The sequence below is a fragment of the Oncorhynchus masou genome, chromosome 28, assembly GCF_036934945.1.
Source record: "Oncorhynchus masou masou isolate Uvic2021 chromosome 28, UVic_Omas_1.1, whole genome shotgun sequence".
NCBI classification, from domain to species: Eukaryota; Metazoa; Chordata; class Actinopteri; order Salmoniformes; family Salmonidae; genus Oncorhynchus; species Oncorhynchus masou.
The window spans coordinates 44,878,596-44,899,103 of record NC_088239.1 but is presented as its reverse complement, the minus strand read 5'-3'; the positions used below and the strand labels follow the sequence as shown (position 1 = coordinate 44,899,103).

Sequence of the window (20,508 nt, the reverse complement as noted above, 5' to 3'; positions counted from 1 at the left end):
ACTGAGCACTGATGGAGGGATTGTGCGTTCTTGGTGTAACTCGGGCAGTTGTTGTTCCTATCCTGTACCTGTCCCACAGGTGTGATGTTCGGATGTACAGATCATGTGCAGGTGGTGTTACACGTGGTCTGCCACTGCGAGGATGATCAGCTGTCCGTTTTGTCTCCCTGTAGCACTGTCTTAGGAGTCTAACAGTACGGACATTGCAATTTATTGCCCTGGCCACATCTGCAGTCCTCATGCCTCCTTGCAGTATGCCTAAGACACATTCATGCAGAAATGAGCAGGGACCCTGGGCATCTTTCTTTTGGTGTTTTCAGAGTCAGTAGAAAGGCCTCTTTAGTGTCCTAAGTTTTCATAACTGTGACTTTAATTGCCCACCGTCGTGAAGCTGTTACTGTCTTGTCGACCGTTCCACAGGTGCATGTTCATGAATTGTTTATTGGTCATTGAACAAGCATGGGAAACAGTGTTTAAACTCTTTACAATGAAGATCTGTGAAGTTATTTAGATTTTTACAACTTATCTTTGAAAGACAGGGTCCTGAAAATGGGGCATTTATTTTTTTGTTGAGTTTATAACGTCACTTCTATATAACATCCAGATAACCTTAGAGAGATATCAAAATCCATAACTTTAAAATCACGTCTATAAAACAACCAGGTAGCTAACCTTCCAGTCTACACACCCCTAAACGTCTTCTCATTTTTCTGCCTTCTTAGCAACAATTTGAATGTTCCTGAGTGGTTTAGTCTTAACATTTCCTTAAAAATCAGAGACAACATTTGAATATTGTTGTCCATCAATGATTCCCCACCAAATGTACAGCTTGAACAATTTTGAGCATATGTATGGTACTAGGTGCCAGACACACCGGTTTGAGTGTGTCGAGAACTGCAACGTTGCTGGGTTTTTTTTACGCTCAAGAGTTTCCCGTGTGTATCAAGAATGGTCCACCACACAAAGGACATCCAGCCAACTTGACACAACCGTGGGAAGCATTGGAGTCAACCTGGGCCAGCATCCCGGTGGAACACTTTCGACACCTTGTAGTGTCCATGCGCCAACAAATTAAAGACGTTCTGGGGGCAAAAGGGAGTGCAACTCAATATTAGGTAGGTGTTCCTAATGTTTTGTACACTCAGTGTAGAGACATACCTTTAATATCACTTCAATATAACATCCAGGTAACCTTCAGAATTATATAGAGATATAACTTGTATACCGTAACAATAAAAAGCATGTAGCCCTTTCCTGTTGTCAAATTACCTAGTCATAATTAATTAATAAACATTTTCTCCAAAACCTGCTGAAAATCTAGTGTTTCTATGTCGAGCGGTTTTTATATATTTCAGTCTTCTGTGATGTATATGATGTGTAATATTGGGATGCAAACTCAAAATTGAATACATGTCAACTCTATATCTGACATGGTACAGGTGTCTTCTTTTTTTAAGTCCATTACCATGTGTGTGAGGTGTATAATTTTGTTTCAAAGGAGATTTGTGACCCTGATTTAGCCCACTGCAGTAAAAGGTTAAATGTAGACAGTGACAGACATGTAACAATATCACTGTCCTTAAAATGCAAACAGCCACTGAACAATATCGCTACCATGTGGGGAGCGTTCACGATGTACCCGGCAAATTGTTGTTTATACTGTAGCATTTCAAGGAAAGTTCCTCAATGTTCAAGGCTACAGTGACTGATTTCATAACATAAGCCTACAAAGCATTCAGCTACTAAGAGGATTAATCTCTAATTCCCTATCAATAACAGAGATATTAAATAAAATGTATTTTTGTAATTTGGAAGGAATTAAGTATCCGAGGGGCTCTGAGTAATGCACGGTCGTGTTGGTGTCGTCAGTCATCTCAGAAAAAACAACAACATTCACATTCAAATGAATGGGGAGATTGGAAATGTATTGTAATTGTATTGAAATGTATTGCACCTCTTAAGAAAACACACCCTTATTGATGCTGCTGCACACAAATGATCACGTCATACAAAGGTGGAATTGTACACTTTGAGCAGACAATGTATTTGTTATTTGAATATATATATATATATATTTTACACACATCCAGTAAAATAAAAATACATTTATAAGGGCCAGAATAGACACACGATTTGCGCAATAGGACAAATGAAACAATTCTATTAAATAAGTGTGGAGGACACATTTTTTTTATTTAAGCAGAGGGCAATCGTATCAGATAGTTCACAATTACTGAGGCACTGCAAGGATAGGAGTATTTGAGCCATGACATGATTTGTACCATAGGACTAAGAAACAATTATATTATATAACTGGAGAGGGACCATTCAGATTTTTATTTTTAATTTAACTAGGTAAGTTAAGAACAAATTCTTATTTACAATAGGGGGCCCCCATGGTAATATATATATATAGGACAAAACACACATCACGACAAGAGCGACACCACAACACTACATAAAGAGAGACCTATGACGACAACATAGAATGACAGTAACACATGACAACCCAGCATGGTAGCAACACACCATGACAACAACATGTTAGCAACACAACATGGCAGCAGCAAAACATGGTAGCAGCACAAAACATGGTATAAACATTATTGGGCACAGGCAACAGCACAAAAGGCAAGGTAGAGACAACAGTACATCACGCGAAGCAGCCACAACTGTCAGTAAGAGTGTCCATGATTGAGTCTTTGAATGAAGAGATGGAGATAAAACTGTCCAGTTTGAGTATTCTTTGCAGCTTGGTCCAGTTGCTAGCTGCAGCAAACTGAAAAGAGGAGCGACCCAATGATGTATGGTGCTTTGGTTGAGAGTTTCAAATTCCTTGCTGTCCACATCAACAAACGAGATTGGTCCAAACACACCAAGACAGTCGTGAAGAGGGCACGGCAAAGCTTATGCCCTCTCAGGAAACTAAAAAGATTTGGCATGGGTCCTGAGATCCTCAAAAGGTTCTACAGCTGCAACATCGAGAGCATCCTGACCGGATGCATCACTGCCTGGTACGGCAATAGCTCGGCCTCCGACCGCAAGGTACTTCAGAGGGTAGTGCGTACGGCCCAGTACATCACTGGGGCAAAGCTGCCTGCCATCCAGGACCTCTGCACCAGGCGGTGTCAGAGGAAGGCCCTAAAAATTGTCAAAGACCCCAGCCACCCCAGTCATAGACTGTTCTCTCTACTACCGCATGGCAAGCGGTACCGGAGTGCCAAGTCCAGGACCAAAAGGCTTCTCAACAGTTTTTACCCCCAAGCCATAAATCTCCTGAAGAGGTAACCAAATGCTTACCTGGACTATTTGCATTGTGTGCCAACCCCAACCCCTCATTTACGCTGCTGCTACTCTCTGTTTATCTTATATGCATAGTCACTTTATCTATACATTTATGTACATACTACCTAAATTGGCCCGACTAACCAGTGCTCCCGCACATTGGCTAACCAGACTATCTGCATTGTGTCCCACCACCCACCAACCCCTCTTTTTACGCTTCTGCTACTCTCTGTTCATCATAGTCACTTTAACAATACCTACATGTACATACTACCTCAATAAGCCTGACTAACAGGTGTCTGTATATAGCCTTGCTACTCTTTTTTCAAATGGCTTTTTACTGTTGTTTTATTTCTTTACTTACCCCCACACACACACACACACACACACACACACACCTTTTTTCCCCCACACCATTGGTTAGAGCCTGTAAGTAAGCATTTCACAGTATTCGGTGCACATGACAAATAAACTTTGATTTGATTTGGGGACGTTTAACAGAATGCGAATGGGTGCTGTTTGTGGAGGATGAGGGCTGCAGTAGGTATCTCAGATAGGGGGGAGTGAGGCCTAAGAGGGTTTTTATAAATAAGCATCAACCAGTGGGTATTGCGACGGATACATAGACATTACCAGTTTACAGAGGAGAATAGAGTGCAGTGATGTGTCCTATAAGGTGCATTGGTGGCAAATCTGATGGGGTGTGACAGTTGAACTAAGCTCATGAGGCATTTGTATTCTTCATGAATAAATGGTCACATATCATTGATTTACAAGTCCAAACATGAATTTAGGAACTTCTGATTGGCCCTTTAAAAATATATATATATTTTTGTCCCATCCTCTCACAGCTCCTGAAAGGTCTTTAATGTGCTCTCCTAGAAAGACAGACAATGCCTTAACAATTTACTGTGCATTAATTGGGGAGGCAATAGTGTCTGACAGGCCTGGTGTCTACGGGGACTTGGAGACTCAAATGAATCCAAATGAATTCTGTTAATAAAGGTGCTAGTGGAAGGAAAGGAGCAGCCAGATTAGGACCTGCTTTCTAACAATGATCTCTCTCTCTCTCTCTTACAGTTGCTGTTAATAACCTTCCTAGACGTAGTAATATTTTGTTCCTAAATGACCATAGATGTACACTTTGACGTTACTTGATTTGTCCGTTATTTTTCAGATCTTTATAGACCCTACAAGCTGACACAGAGATTTGTATTCACTCTGTACAGTAAATGCTAAATAAAGGTGTGTTACTTTGAATCTTTGAAATGTTTAAAAACGCCAGAAAATACTTTTTTATTTGTATTTTCTTTTTTATCTCTCTGCTTCTTACCATTCCTGTTGAGCAGCACCGCCAGGTACTCTCTGTAGTAGGAGCAGATGTAGAGAAGTAACGCAGGGCTCTGTGTGGTTCTGAAGCTAAACGAGACATTCTCTCCTCGTAGCGTCAGGTCAGAGTAGATGGAGGAGGACTGGGACTGAGTGCTGGTGTTTCTAGTCAGCTCGTACGGCTCCTTGAACGTGTACTGGACTGATGTCCCAGGTTTGAAGTAAGCAGAGACCTCTGGAGGTTGGGAAAGCAGAATAGAGGAGTTGGTGGTTATTTTGGGGGGTTTGAATTGAACAGGCCAATCATTCCACATTGTGATAGAACAGTTTTTCACTTTGTTCGACATCTGTTAACATTCTGTCCATGAGTAAACTCTATTAACAACTTAAAAACTTTAATTTATTTAACAATCTTTGCCTTTGTTCATATTTGCAATTTATTTTTAACAGACATACTGTAAATAAAACCATACAATCAGCATGTTACATACAGAACAATACTCTATTTAATGCTCAACAGTCTACCACTGTGGCATTGTGGCATAGCGACTGCACGCTGATGTTCTAACCAGGAAGTGGTCCAAGTTATTCTTATGAATTTTTGAAAGTGTACAAATCGGCCTGCCTGCATCACCAGCGCTGATGGCGATGACTCAGAGACATCCAAGGATGTACAGAAACACTCCTGTATCAAGCTCTTGATGTAGCTAATGCACACAGCTGGTAAGACCTTGTAAAGTAATGTTTGACCTCGAGCTCAATATGAGGGTCCTCTAAAATAACATAAATTCTTGACCTTTTGATGGTTCTCATTTAGTACTGTATGCACCAATTTCTAAATGGCTGTTCTGGAAGGTATTTCCACTCCTTGGTAGGAAGTGACGAAGAGGTAACCGTATCTATTAGCCTTATAATAAAGGAATGAAATAAACTCTCAGACAGCAGCAGAACCATCAACAAAAGACATATAGCTTTACAATCTACCAGCAGTTCTAACATTAGTCTTGTACTGTAATACAGTATGTCCTCTGTGTTTTTATTGAGTGCACAAATATAAGCTCCACCAGCTGGTCCCAAATCGTTCCCCTCCTCCCTCTAACCCTTGTTAGATGTATGCAGCTAGATCTAAAGGGTCAGAGACAGGTACTGTATACGCAGTAAAGTGGTGAAGCTTCTTCCACATTGCTTCCACCTTATCTGCAAAAATCAAAAGTGTTGGGGCCAAAGAGGAGGATTATGGAGTGAATTGGGACTGACGTACATCCTCTCACATGGCTGATCGCCCAGAGGCAAGTGAGTTGATCAGAATAACCTCAGAGCTCAGAGGCTGAGGTCGAGGTGATGCTCCTAGTCTATTTACCTCTCTGGCAGAAGGGGCCTGCGTAGGCGGAGAGGCCACAGTCGCAGGAGAAGCCATTGTACCTCTCCACACACCTCGCCTGGTTCTGGCACAGATGCCCGTAGCTGCTGCAGTGTCCCGGGCAGCCCGGACTCACCCCAGGCGTAATCTTAGCCCTCTCCTCCAGGTCCAGAGTCCTCCCGTTCAGTTGCAGCGAGCGTATACAACCCAGGAAACCTTTCATCCTGGAAGCAGTGCCACCTGCCAAGAAACAACACAAAATGCATTGTTCCTGTTTTTTTTATCTGTTCTTTTATCTTCTTCAGTGTGATGGGGCACGCAGGGCTACAGTACCAGAGTTATTTGACATGTCACCCGCCCGTCGCTCGCGGGAGCGCACATTTGTCAATACTTTTTTTTAAAGAATAGAAGTCATTTAAACGATGACAGGGCGATGAAAACAAAGTTGAGAGTGGAAAACGCATTCAGGGAGTTGAATTTGATCAGCTGTCTGTCTGCTGCCACTGCTCTGGCTGCTAACCTCCATCTCCTTTTCTTCTCTCGCTCTTCTTTCTGGCAACACCCCATCCTTCAGAGCTGGCAGCTCAAATTGTTCTTGGAGTTCATGCAAGGCTTTTCGCAACAAAGAATCAATGAGCCTTTCCCCCTGCAAGGCAAGGCACTCTGGCTCTCTGGCATTCTGATTCAAACTGAAAACCTGATTATAATGTTTTTTTTAAGCAGCACTACGATGTTAAAACATTTTTTAGGTGGGTTGTGCCAACCCTTTGGTCAAATTCGATTGAAAGCTTTTTTGAAGCAAATCAGCACGACAATCCATTTCAGGTACTGTATTGTCAAATTCTTTGTCAAATGGAATGTAAAAAAATATTTCCTTCTATAAACTGTTGAATAAAATGTCACTTGGTCATTGTAGACGGAACATTAACTGATGCTGAAACGGAAAACGTGGATTTTTTAAAACAAACTTACACTACAATGTAAAAGCGTTTCTAAGGTAGTTGTCAAATCAAATGTTATTGAATACTCTTAAGCTAGTTGAGTTGGAATAAACTGTAATTTGGTCATCGCAGAGCAGACTTTGGGTAACTGTCCGGTGGGATTTAATCATGTTTGGGTAATTGTGCATCAGAATGAGCTCATGATTCCGGGAAAATGGAACAGTGAGCCGAGACAAATCCCTGAGGAGAGGAGAAGCCAGTGCGTTTCGGCCACTGGAGCAGGAAAAGGAGAGAAATGCTGTCACAGAGAGAGAAAGAGAGAGAGATTTGATTTGAGAGAGAGAGAGAGAGCGAGGGGGGATGAGTGAGAGAGAAAGAAAGAAAAAGCGAGAGAGATAGATAGACAGAAACTGGCTGAGAGGGAGAGAGAAAGAGAAAGAGAGAGTATAAGTGTGGAGATAAAAACTGTCAGAGAATAAAAACACTAAAAAGGAAAACATGACATTAGGAACCTCAGGTGAAAGTCAGTGTGTTTAAAAGATAGGCTAATACATTTTCACAGTTAAATCAGGCTACATGTCATTACTATAAAACCCACAATAGAACCACTAAAGCAGTCATTAGGACTGCTCATGAATTTAAAAAATGTATTACTATGCCATTTTTAAAGACAATCTTTGACTTTTCCTAAACAAATCTATAATATGCAGTACCAGTCAAAAATTTGGACACCTACTTTTCTTTATTTTTTACTATTTTCTACATCGTAGAATTATAGTGAAGTCATAAAAACTATTAAATAACACATATGGAATCATGTAGTAACCAAAAAGGTGTTAAACAAATGAGATTATTCAAAGTAGCCACACTTTTCCTTGATGACAGTTTGCACACTCTTGGCATTCTCTCAACCAGCTTCACTTGGAATGCTTATCCAACCGTCTTCAAGGAGTTCCCACATATGCTGAGCACTTGTTGACTGCTTTTCACTCTGCGGTCCAACTCATCCCAGTTGGGTTGAGGTCGGTTGATTGTGGAGGCTAGATCATCTGATGCAACACTCCATAACTCTCCTTCTTGGTCAAATAGCCCTTACACAGCCTGGAGTTGTGTGGGGTAATTGTCATTTTGAAACACAAACAATAGTCCTACTAAGCGCAAACCAGATGAGATGGCGTGTCGTTACAGAATGTTGTGGTAGCCATGCTGGTTAAGTGTGCCTTGAATTCTAAATAAATCACTGACAGTGTTACCAGCAAATCACCCCCGCACCTCCTCCTCAATGCTTCACGGTGGGAACCATGCATGTGGAGATGATCCGTTCACCTACTCTGCGTCGCACAGATATGGTGGTTGGAACCAAACATCTCAAATTTGGACTAATCAGACCAAAGGGCAGATTTCCATCGGTCTAATGTCCATTGCTCGTGTTTCTTGGCAAAAGCAAGTCTCTTATTTCTTATTGGTGTCATTTAGTAATGGTTTATTTTCAGCAATTCAAACATGAAGGCCTGATTCATGCAGTCTCCTCTGAACAATTGATGTTGAGATGTGTCTGTTACTTGAACTCTGTGAAACATTTATTTGGGCAGCAATTTCTGAGGTGCAGTTATTCTAATGAACTTGTCCTCTGCAGCAGAGGTAACTCTGGGTCTTCCTTTCCTGTGGCAGTGCTCATGAGAGACAGTTTCATCATAGCACTTGATGATTTTTGTGAATGCACTTGATGAAACTTTCAAAGTTCTTGAGATTTCCCAGACTGACTCACCTTCATGTCCTTCACTGACCTTCAAGTAAGGATGGACTGTAATATCTCTTTGCTTATTTGAGATGTTCTTGTCATAATACGGACTTTAGCAAATAGGGTTATCTTCTGTATACCACCCCTTCCTTGTCACAACACAACTTGGCTGAAACACATTAAGAAGGAAATAAATTCCACAAATCAAAAAGGCACACCTTTTAATTGAAATGCATTCCAGATGACTACCTCATGAAGCTGGTTGAGAGAATGCCAAGAGTGTGCAAAGCTGTCATCAAGGCAAAGGGTGGCTACTTTGAAGAATCTCAAATATAAAATATATTTTTGGTTACTACATGAAACACATCTTTGGTTACTACATGATTCCATATGTGTAATTTCATAGTTTTGATGTCTTCACTATTATTCTACAATGTAGAAAATAGTAAAAATAAAGAAAAACCCTGGAGTAGGTGTCCAAACTTTTGACTGGTTATGTAAATTCTGTCATTGTTAGAATCTTAATATCACAAACAGAACTGGTGTTATCCACAGTTTTAGGAGGGCATGTCATTTTTTACATGGTTTTTCCCATTGCACCTCTGTCTCATGAAAGTAGGGCCTGCTCCCCTCCTTCTCCGGAGAGTTAAAGATGTCTGTCCAGTTGAAAATCACTCCGATAATTGCCTCAAAGTTGAACCAAAAGTGACTAATTTCAGACATAGGCCTATAAAAAGAGATAAAAGAAATGAAGTAGGCTAAAGTATGATGGGGAGAATGGGATGAGTTGATGAGCAAGGGGAAGCGAACGATTCATAATTATGTAATCACCAATTGTGAATGAAGAACAGGGCAGGCCATTCTATTGTATTCATCTATTCTAATCAGTCTACTCTAGCTTAATTGGAATACACAGTGAGGGCGTGCGTAATTTACAATGGTAAGAAGACCAAGACAAATGGATGCACTCGTTAGCGTTGCTACAAAATCTGAATGAAAACAACTCTGACGGTGGGGAATAAATAAATCACGATGACATCTCTGATGAGTATTCTTCTGATTCTGGGCCTCAACCGGAACCGACACCTCTGGGGCCTAACTGCAAAAAAAAAAGAAGACAGAACTGTGCGCGCTGAGTTGGTGCCCAGGTCACCACCAAATGAAATCGTTGAGACAGGAGCGAGGAAGGCACTGGTTGGGAATAGAACAAGCCGTTGAGAATTCTATGAACTATTATCAGCACCAAATGTCATCACCGATAAGCACACGTGGTGCTTGTAATGACATTTAGGCTACTGATGTTTTCGTCATTTGACTATGCATCTTGCTGACCGTGCATCTAATGGTTGGGGTATTTATTTTCATTTGTTTTATTTGTATTTTATTTATAAAAATAAGCGTATAGACTACCAGGTTCCAACACCAATGGTTTCTGTTTCATATTTGTAACATAGGCACTCCACAAATACAATTTATAAAACACTTAATAATATTATTTGTGTTTTTATATAGCCTATAGGAGGTACCTTAAGGGGCAGCAGGTAGCCTAGTGGTTGCTGGATCGAATCCTCGAGAACACAAGGTAAAAATCTGTCATTCTGCCCCTGTACAAGGCAGATCCCCAGTAGGCCATCATGTAAATAGGAATTTGTTCTTATCTGACTTGCCTCGTCAAATAAAGGTAAAACAAAAAAAGTGCCCCCCATGGAAATAAAATGTCTGCCCAAGGGATTTGTACCAGAGCCGGCCCTAGGCAAACGTTTAGAAAATCAGAAATGGAGCAAAAACTTTTTCAATACACAGACCGTTATCTCTAAGCAAATGTATGATTTCATTTCATAACGTCCTATTGCCTTCTGACAGGCTCTGATAAACCTTTACGCAACCTCATATTGAGCCTATCAGTGTCATTGTGCTGGTCTTCAGTCTGTTTTCGCCTGAGACCATATTCTAATGATTAAAGAAAGGAAACACAAGGAAAACCAGGCTGCAGTAGAATACTTTATCACCAAGCAAATATGTTTTCTTTTTTCTTGTCATATCTGCAAACACCCACTTTGGAGGAAGAACAAACATTGGTTTCGGGGAAGAGAGAGAGAGAGACCGGGTATTTGAATGAATATTGATGTGAGGAATGTCTTTAGCCAGTAATCCTAGAGAATGGTTACCAGTGGGGGACCATATCAAGATGCCCTATGGGGAAGAAAACCTCCTGGGGTTCCTAGGAAGTTAAATATATCTTAAATGTAAATTTCCTCTATTTAGGGACTCTGTTAGATTATTATTTTTCTAAATTCAGTATAGTATGAGAACGGTAGCCCCTATCTGTAAAAGCATGGCGTTTCCGAAACGCTGAGTATGTTGGCTATTGATCGGTGCCTTCAAATCTTTGGTGACTTATTACCATATATGGGCATACGGATTTATAAGGGCAGCCCGAGCCGATGACCTCATTTCAAGATGGCTGCTACCTACATTCCGTTTAACGTTGTGAAGCATAAACAAAATAAACACAGAATACATTGATACACATCGGAAGCTGGGACTCCGCAGATCATGAGGATAATCTTATCTAAATGGCTGTGACCTACCGTTATTGATCACCAGCCCGAGAGTCCAAATGTTTATTTTACACAACGTTTTCACCAAACATCTTAGAAGGTAAACTTCGATTTGGTCTGTGTTTGAGCTACAGCTACATGGGGGTATCAAATGAATCCTTGGTTGGTAGGAACAAATCTAGCATATTGTAATGTTATTTGATGATGTATGACTTAATGGAAACATCGAATGCCCACTGAGTGACTTTATCTTTGCGCATAACAGATAGTGTTGACGTCTTAATTATTATTCTACAATGCAGAAAATAGTAAAAGGAAAAACGCTTGTATGAGTAGGTGTGTCCAAATGTTTGACTGGTACTATAGTCCCATGCTTTTCATAGTGCTTGTGGCACCATTCGTCCAAACAAAATCGGTTTCCCCAAGACCAAGGTAGACGACATGACAAAGACAGTGGAGAGGGGGACCTTACGTTGGATCAGGACTGACAAGCTGCTTTTTGTTAAATGTAAGGACACTAGGGAAGTAACCATGCTCAACACACAAACATGCCAAACGACAAAAGGAGGAACTGTAAGCATTGCACCAAAAAATGACAGATTTTCTGTCCAAAATGCCAGTTCGCTTTTTGTTTCCTGGCACAGAGGGACTTTTTACTTAATTTAATTATTTCACCTTTATTTAACCAGGTAGGCTAGTTGAGAACAAGTTCTCATTTACAACTGCGACCTGGCCAAGATAAAGCAAAGCAGTGCAACACAAACAACAACACAGAGTTACACATGGAATAAACAAACATACAGTCAATAACACAATAGAGTAAAAAAAGTCTATATACAGTGTGTGCAAATGAGGTAAGATTAGGGAGGTAAGGCAATAAATAGGCCATAGTGGTGAAATAATTCAAATTTAGCAATTAAACACTGGAGTGATAGATGTGCAGAAGATGAATGTGCAAGTAGAGAAACACTTGGGTGCAAAGGAGCAAATAAATAAATAACAGTATGGGGATGAGGTAGTTGGATGGGCTATTTACAGATGGGCTATGTACAGGTGCAGCTGGAACTTAAAGTTAGTGAGGGAGATATGGGTCTCCAGCTTCAGTGATTTTTGTAACTCGTTCCAGTCATTGGCAGCAGAGAACTGTAAGGAAAGGTGGCCAAAGGAGGAATTGGCTTTGGTGGTGACCAGTGAAATATACCTGCTGCCAGGCGTGCTACGGGTGGGTGCTGCTATGGTGACCAGTGAGCTGAGATAAGGTGGGGCTTTTCTTAGCAAAAACTTATAGATGACCTGAAGCCAGTGGTGTTGGCAACGAATATGAAGCAAGAGCCAGCCAACGAGAGCATACAGGTTGCAGTGGCGGGTAGTGTATGGGGCTTTGGTGGCAAAACGGATGGCACTGTGATAGACTGCATCCCGTTTCCTGAGTAGAGTGTTGGAGGCTATTTTGCAAATGACATCGCCGAAGTCAAGGATCGGCAGGATAGTCAGTTTTACGAGGGTATGTTTGGCAGCATGAGTGAAGGATGCTTTGTTGCGAAATAGGAAGCCTATTCTAGATTTAATTTTGGATTGGAGATGTTTGATGTGGGTCTGGAAGGAGAGTTTACAGTCTAACCAGACACCTAGGTATTTGTAGATGTCCACATATTCTAAGTCAGAACCGTCCAGAGTGGTGATGCTGGACGGGCGGGCAGGTGCGGGCAGCGATTGGTTGAAGAGCATGCATTTAGTTTTACTTGCATTTAAGAGCAGTTGGAGGCCACGGAAAGAGAGTTGTATGCATTGAAGCTCGTCTGGAGGTTAGTTAACACAGTGTCGAAAGAGGGGCCAGAAGTATACCTCTACGTAGAGGTGGATCATAGAATCACCAGCAGCAAGAGCGACATCATTGACATATACAGAGAAAAGAGTCGGCCCGAGAATTGAACCCTGTGGCACCCCCATAGAGACGGCCAGAGGTCCGGACAACAGGCCTTGCGATTTGACACACTAAACTCTGTCTGAGAAGTAGTTGGTGAACCAAGCGAGGCAGTCATTTGAGAAACCAAGGCTGTTGAGTCTGCAGATAAGAATGTGGTGATTGACAGAGTCGAAAGCCATGGCCAGGTCGATGAATACAGCTGCACAGTATTGTCTCTTATCGATAGCGTTTATGATATCGTTTAGGACCTTGAGCATGGCTGAGATGCACCCATGACCAGCTCGGAAACCAGATTGCATAGTGGAGAAGGTACGGTGGGATTCGAAAGGCTCCTGAGGCTGCATTTATTGTAGCTGGGGATTTTAACAAGGCTAAATTGAAAACAAGGCTCCCTAAATTATATCAGCATATCGATTGAGTGACCTGGGCTGGCAAAACCCTAGATCATTGTTATTCTAACTTCCGCGATGCATATAAGGCTCTCCCCCACCCTCCTTTTAAAAAAGCTGACCACGGCTCCAATTTGTTGCTCCCAGTTTATAGATAGAAACTAAAACAGAAAGCACCCACGCTCAGGTCTGTTCAACGCTGGTCCGACCAATCGGATTCCACGCTTCAAGATTGCAACGATCACGTGGACTGGGATATGTTCCGCATAGCGTCGAACAAAAACATTGATGAATACGCTGATTCGGTGAGTGGGTTTATTAGCAAGGGCATCGGTGATGTTGTACCCACAGCGTCTATTAAAACATTCCTCAACCAGAAACCGTGGATTGAGAAACCGCTGAGATCCTGGTTGAAGACAGCAGAGGTGTATTTGGAGGGCAGGTTGGTTAGGATGATATCTATAAGGGTGCTTGTGTTTACGGATTTGGGGTTGTACCTGGTAGGTTCATTGATAATGTGTGTGAGATTGAGGGCATCAAGTTTAGGATTGTAGGATGGCTGTTAAGCATGTGCCAGTTTAGGTCACCTAACAGCATGAGCTCTGAACTTAGATGGGGGCAATCAATTCACATATGGTGTCCAGGGCACAGCTGGGGGCAGTAGGTCATCTATAGCAAGCAGCAACGGTGAGAGACTTGTTTCATGAAAGATAGATAAAAAAATAAAAATACATTTTGGGGCACAGACCTGGATACTAAGACAGAACTCTGCAAGCTATCTCTGCAGTAGATTGCAACTCCGCCCCCTTTGGCAGTTTTATCTTATCAGAAAATGTTATAGTTAGGGATGGACATTTCAGGGTTCTTGGTGGCCTAAGCCAGGATTCAAACACAGCCATCCGGGTTGGCAGTGTGTGCTAAAGCAGTGAATAAAACAAATTTAGGGAGGAGGCTTCTGATGTTGACATGCATGAAACCAAGGCTTTTACGGTTACAGAAGTCAACAAATGAGAGGGCCTGGGGAATGGGAGTGGAGCAAGGCACTGTAGGGCCTGGATTAACCTCTACATCACCAGAGGAGGAGTAGGATAAGGGTACAGCCAAAGGATATAAGAACTGGTCGTCTAGTACATTCGGAACAGAGAGTAAAATGAGCAGGTTTCTGGGCACGGAAGAATAGATTCAATGTACAGAAAATGGTATGGTAGGAGTTGAATACAGTTGAGGTAAACCTAGCCATTGAGTGATGATGAGAGAGGTATTGTCTCTAGGGACATCAATTAAACCAGGTGAGGTCACCGCATGTGTGGGAGGTGGGACAAGAGGGTTAGCTGAGGCATATCGAGCCAGGTTGTAGGCTGTAGAGTGAAATAAGACAATAATCACTAACCAAAACAGCAATGGACAAGGCATGTTGACATTAGGGAGAGGCATGCGTAGCCGAGTGATCATATGGTCCACTGAGTAGCTAGACGGGCTGGAGACACGGCGATTCAGACAGCTTGCAGGCTGGGGCTAGCAGGCTGGCAGATGGGCCTTAGAGGGAGGTCGCGATGAAAGAAGTCTGTTGTAGCCCCCTCGTGCGGTTATGTTGGGAGACCAGCTGTGATGGATCAGCAGGGGTCAGTGAAGTAAAAGGGTCCAGGCCAATTCGCAAAATAGGTATAGCCAAAGAAATTGACTGATGGACCACTTCAACTAACAATCTGGTATGCTCTAGACAGCTAGCGGGCCACGGCTAGCAGGCTAGCAGATGGGCATTCAGGGGATGTCGCGATGAAGGAGCCTGCTGAAAACCCCCTCATGTGGATTACTTTGGTAGTCTAGTTGTGATGGATCGGCGGGGCTCTGTATCAGCAATAAAAGGAGTGGCTGATGGACCTCTTCAGCTAGCTGGGAGATGGGCCAAGCATAGGCTAGCTCCAGGCTAATTGGTGCTTGCTTCAGGACAAAGACGTTAGCCAGGAGAAGCCAATCGGAAAGCAGCTTGCTATCTGCGATGATCCAGGTGAAGAGGTTCAGAGCTTGCTGTAGGAATCCGGTGATATGGAGAAAAAAAGAGTCCGATAAGCTCTGGGTTGAGACACGCTGTACAGACTGGCAGGAGTTGTCCTGGCTAAATGTTAGCTGATGACCGCTAGCAGTGGCTAGCTGACTACTAGCTAGTAGCTAGTTAGCTGGCTCGCTGCTTTTGGGGGTTCTGGTTCTAAATTGAAGTAAAGAAAATAGCAGATCCATACCACACTGGGTGAGGTGGGTTGCAGGAGAGTATGTTGAAGTTGGGGTTAAGAAAAATATAAAAAATATGTAAAAAGATATATACACGGGATACAAGATGAAGACAAAATGTGCCTGAATGCTACGCCATCTTGGATTTATTGCTTCAAAGACTATCATGACATGCACAAAACACGAATGCCATTTGTAAATAGTTCATCTTATTTCTAGTTTTGACATGTATGTACCAAGTTTGTGTGTGATAAGACATTTTATATTTGTTTTATGTATATCTGTTGCTTTGTCATTATGGGGTATTGTGTGTCGATGGTTGATTTTTTTATTTTTTTTATTCAGACTAACACAACAAAATGTGGAATAAGTCATGGGGTATGAATACTTTCTGAAGGCACTATAACTATGAAAACACCATAAACATGTAATTGCCAAAATAAAGGAAACACTTCAGTAAATGAGAGATGCAAAATATATTGAATGCAGGTGCTTCCTCACTGGTGTGGTTCCTGAGCAATTCCTAAGCAATTAATATCACATCATGCTTAGGGTCATGTATAAAAAATGATGGGCAGAACCAGTTACACATGATTTTGGCTACCATGGCCATGCCCACATTCACAGTGCACGAGGGCTCACTAAATGTGTTTATAAACGTTAAAACGATGTAAACCATATGCCATGGCCATTTCAGTAACTCGATCTCAACCCAATTGAATACTTTGGGAGATTCTGGAGTGTTGCCTGTGACAGCGTTTTCCACCACCATCAAAAAAACACCAAATGATGCAATTTCTTGTGGAAGAATGGTGTCGCATCCCTCCAATACAATTTTATACACTTTGTGTTTCCTTTATTTTGGCAGTTACCTGTATGTTTGATGATACCGCAGATTTGAAGTGTTCTTTACAAAATATTCAACCACATTTTTATAGGCTTACTGTCATGTGTAATTAAGACATATTCAATTCAAATGTTTTAGGTTGAAGTGTCATATGTACATATGTTGCAGCATTGAGTTGTCTTCTTGGGTATGTCTGTAGCATATTTGCACATCTGGAGTTGAGGATTTCCGCCCATTTTTCCTTGCATATCTTCTCAAGCTCTGAACAGCAATCTTAAAGTCTTTCCACATATTTCCAATGGGATTCAAATCTGGGCCATTCAAGGATGCTCACATTCTTGCTATGAAGCCATTCCAGCATTGCTTTGGCTATAGGCTTGGGATCATTGTCCTGTTGGAACGTACATTTTTGCCCCAGTCTAAGGTCCTTTGCACTCCTGAAGCAGGTTCTCCTCAAGGATTTAACTGTATTTGGCTCCATTCATTGTTCCCTCTATCCTTACCAGTTACCCAGTCCCTGCCACTGAAAAGCATCCCCATAGCATGATGCTGCCACCACCATGGTTCACGGTAGGGATGGTGTTAGATGGATTATGAGCTGTGCCTGGACTTCTCCAGACATCACGTTTTGTATTCAGGCCAAATAGTTGAATTTTTGTCTCATCAGAACACATCATATTTTGCCTTATGCTCTCACATGACTTTTTGTGAACTCCAGGCATGCTGTTATATGCCTTTTTCTCAGGGATGGTGTGAATGGAATTTATATGTTTAAATGAATGATTAGAATATTCCACCCTGAAATCATATAATTGTATGAAATTGATTAGAATGATAAAATTATTAGTATTGATGTGTGTAGTTTTAGTCAGTGAAATTATAATAAATGTGTAGTTCTAGTCAGCATTAGGGTAAAGCAATAGACCTGTACAATATGTCTTTATAGTATCTTAAACACAGACTGTCTTAGCAGGTTTCGGTGCCGACCTGGCTAGGGGTCTCTGAGAGATTGAGGAGAGGACAGGAAGTACTTCCCACGGTCTTGCTATCTTGAGGGAGAACGGGGAGTGATTCTCACAGCCTCTCCTAATCTTTGTTGGCTGGGTAGGAGGATAGTATGTGTGTAGGATACCTAATGTTTGTGTGTGAAAGTATGTGCGTAAGGAGTCTGTCTGTGAAAGTATGTGCGTAAGAAGCCAGTATAAAATGGATGGTACAACTAACCAGTGCTCTCGTAAATAAACTTTCTGACTATTGTAGCTGGGCCTCCGTCTGTTTCATTTCAACCAGTATCTTAAAAATTATGGTTTGCAGACTGAGTAGTTTAATTGAATTGGGTTATGAACATTCAGAACAATTCTCATAACAATTTGGTCCTTCGAGCCGGATTCCAATACCTGTCCCTGCTGCCCGAAAGTACCACGCCGAAAACCATGCACGGGCGGGTCATTGACCCGTAAATTAAAGACCTGTCCCCTGACACTGGGGTTCTATAGCAGGCCGGTATATTTCTATCCCACATTGCTTTTCCCAGTCTACGAGACAAGGTCAGTAAATCTTTATTCACGAATTATCGGGAATTGACGCTCGGGCTACATTTAGAAATATATTTGATTGTTTTTGTGTAGTTTAGGTGTTGATTTAAACAATTCCCATAGGGCATTTTTACCTGGTGACGTATTTTTAGAATTTTGTGTAGAGAACCCTGATATAGGTAGTATTCTAGGCAATTTGAAAATAGGAATTGGGTGTAGAGCCACCTAGAAAACACCTAGGCAGAGCCATGAATCAATAGAGGTTAGGCTAGGACACTTTGTGGCCTAGTTCATGGAAACAGGTCATAGCTCACACCGAGAGAGAGGGCTATATAAATCTACATAATATATAATAGATAAATATAGCAAATGGGTAGAAGCGCTCCCAACGTACTTGGCGGACACGATTATGATAACTAAAATATTAGGTCAAGATATTATCCCTAGAGTTGGTTTACTAGGATCTATTTCTTTAAATAATGGATGACAGTTTAGCTAATCAGGTAGAACAAATAGAAGGCCAGACTTAGGGGCCAGAACAAGTAGACATAGAAGTTGAAGATATACTATCAGAACACATGAGAAGACTGTTTAACCAAACCCGTATGTCCAAGATTTTGTGTTCAACAGCTGAATTACAGGAGAAGGTGATTAACTCATTCCAACCAGGAGACTGGGTGTGGATCCAGTCCCTGAGGAGAAAAGACTGGAAGCAGCCATGGTGGGAGGGGCCATACCAAGTACTCCTGGTGACAGGCTTCGTGTTGAGAATAGCTGAAAGAGCTACCTGGGTTCATGTCACACATTGCAAGAGGGTAAAACAAACTGACACTGGCGAACAATCACAGAGCTAGGAGATGAACCGAATACCAATAAGGTTCGGGAGTCACCTCTCTAATGAAGATTCCCTAACTCGCCCTATCCTCCCTGTGTGCATTCATAGAAGTGAAAGCATGGGCTGGCCTCTTGCTGATGATATGTTCTCCGGGCAAGGGTGGGGCTTTATGGGATTGCTGATCGGTCTGAGCTATCTTATTGTGGGAGCCATATTCCTAATACACCACGACCCATCCGAGAATGAAGAAGGTGGTAATTGGACCCATAGTGTAGACGATGAGGATTTTATATTAACCGAAAAGATCACTTAGCAGAAAAGATCACTTAATCTGGGTTAACAGGAAGTGAGAGTAGAGATAGGGAAGGATGTCTCAGTTGAGTTCTACATAGACCAAATGGGGTCTCTGACCCTTTGGCAGTCTAGGACTATAAGCCATTATGGAAGATACAGTGCCTTGCGAAAATATTCGGCCCCCTTGAACTTTGCGACCTTTTGCCACATTTCAGGCTTCAAACATAAAGATATAAAACTGTATTTTTTGTGTGAAGAATCAACAACAAGTGGGACACAATCATGAAGTGGAACGACATTTATTGGATATTTCAAACTTTTTTAACAAATCAAAAACTAAAATATTGGGCGTGCAAAATTATTCAGCCCCCTTAAGTTAATACTTTGTAGCGCCACCTTTTGCTGCGATTACAGCTGTAAGTCGCCTGGGGTATGTCTCTATCAGTTTTGCACATCGAGAGACTGAATTTTTTTTCCCATTCCTCCTTGCAAAACAGCTCGAGCTCAGTGAGGTTGGATGGAGAGCATTTGTGAACAGCAGTTTTTGGTTCTTTCCACAGATTCTCGATTGGATTCAGGTCTGGACTTTGACTTGGCCATTCTAACACCTGGATATGTTTATTTTTGAACTATTCCATTGTAGATTTTGCTTTATGTTTTGGATCATTGTCTTGTTGGAAGACAAATCTCCGTCCCAGTCTCAGGACTTTTGCAGACTCCATCAGGTTTTCTTCCAGGATGGTCCTGTATTTGGCTCCATCCATCTTACCATCAATTTTAACCATCTTCCCTGTCCCTGCTGAAGAAAAGCAGGCCCAAACCATGATGCTGCCACCACCATGTTTGACAGTGGGGATGGTGTGTTCAGAGTGATGTGCTGTGTTGCTTTTACGCCAAACATAACGTTTTGCATTGTTGCCAAAAAGTTCAATTTTGGTTTCATCTGACCAGAGCACCTTCTTCCACATGTTTGGTGTGTCTCCCAGGTGGCTTGTGGCAAACTTTAAACATCACTTTTTATGGATATCTTTAAGAAATGGCTTTCTTCTTGCCACTCTTCCATAAAGGCCAGATTTGTGCAATATACGACTGATTGTTGTCCTATGGACAGAGTCTCCCACCTCAGCTGTAGATCTCTGCAGTTCATCCAGAGTGATCATGGGCCTCTTGGATGCATCTCTGATCAGTCTTCTCCTTGTATGAGCTGAAAGTTTAGAGGGACGGCCAGGTCTTGG

The 20,508-nt window shown here is 41.9% G+C and overlaps 1 protein-coding gene across 2 annotated transcripts in view; it reads right to left on the bottom strand.

Annotated features, from left to right (window-relative positions):
- Positions 1-20,508, bottom strand: part of LOC135517650 (contactin-associated protein-like 4) — a 189,166-nt gene that overhangs the window by 14,702 nt on the left and 153,956 nt on the right. For both annotated transcript variants that reach the window (XM_064942150.1, XM_064942151.1), the window contains exons 18-19: positions 5,975-6,214; positions 4,619-4,849 (exon numbers count right to left, since the gene is read on the bottom strand). In XM_064942150.1, coding sequence (XP_064798222.1) covers positions 4,619-4,849; positions 5,975-6,214 — 471 coding nt within the window. The remainder of the gene's footprint in view (positions 1-4,618; positions 4,850-5,974; positions 6,215-20,508) is intronic.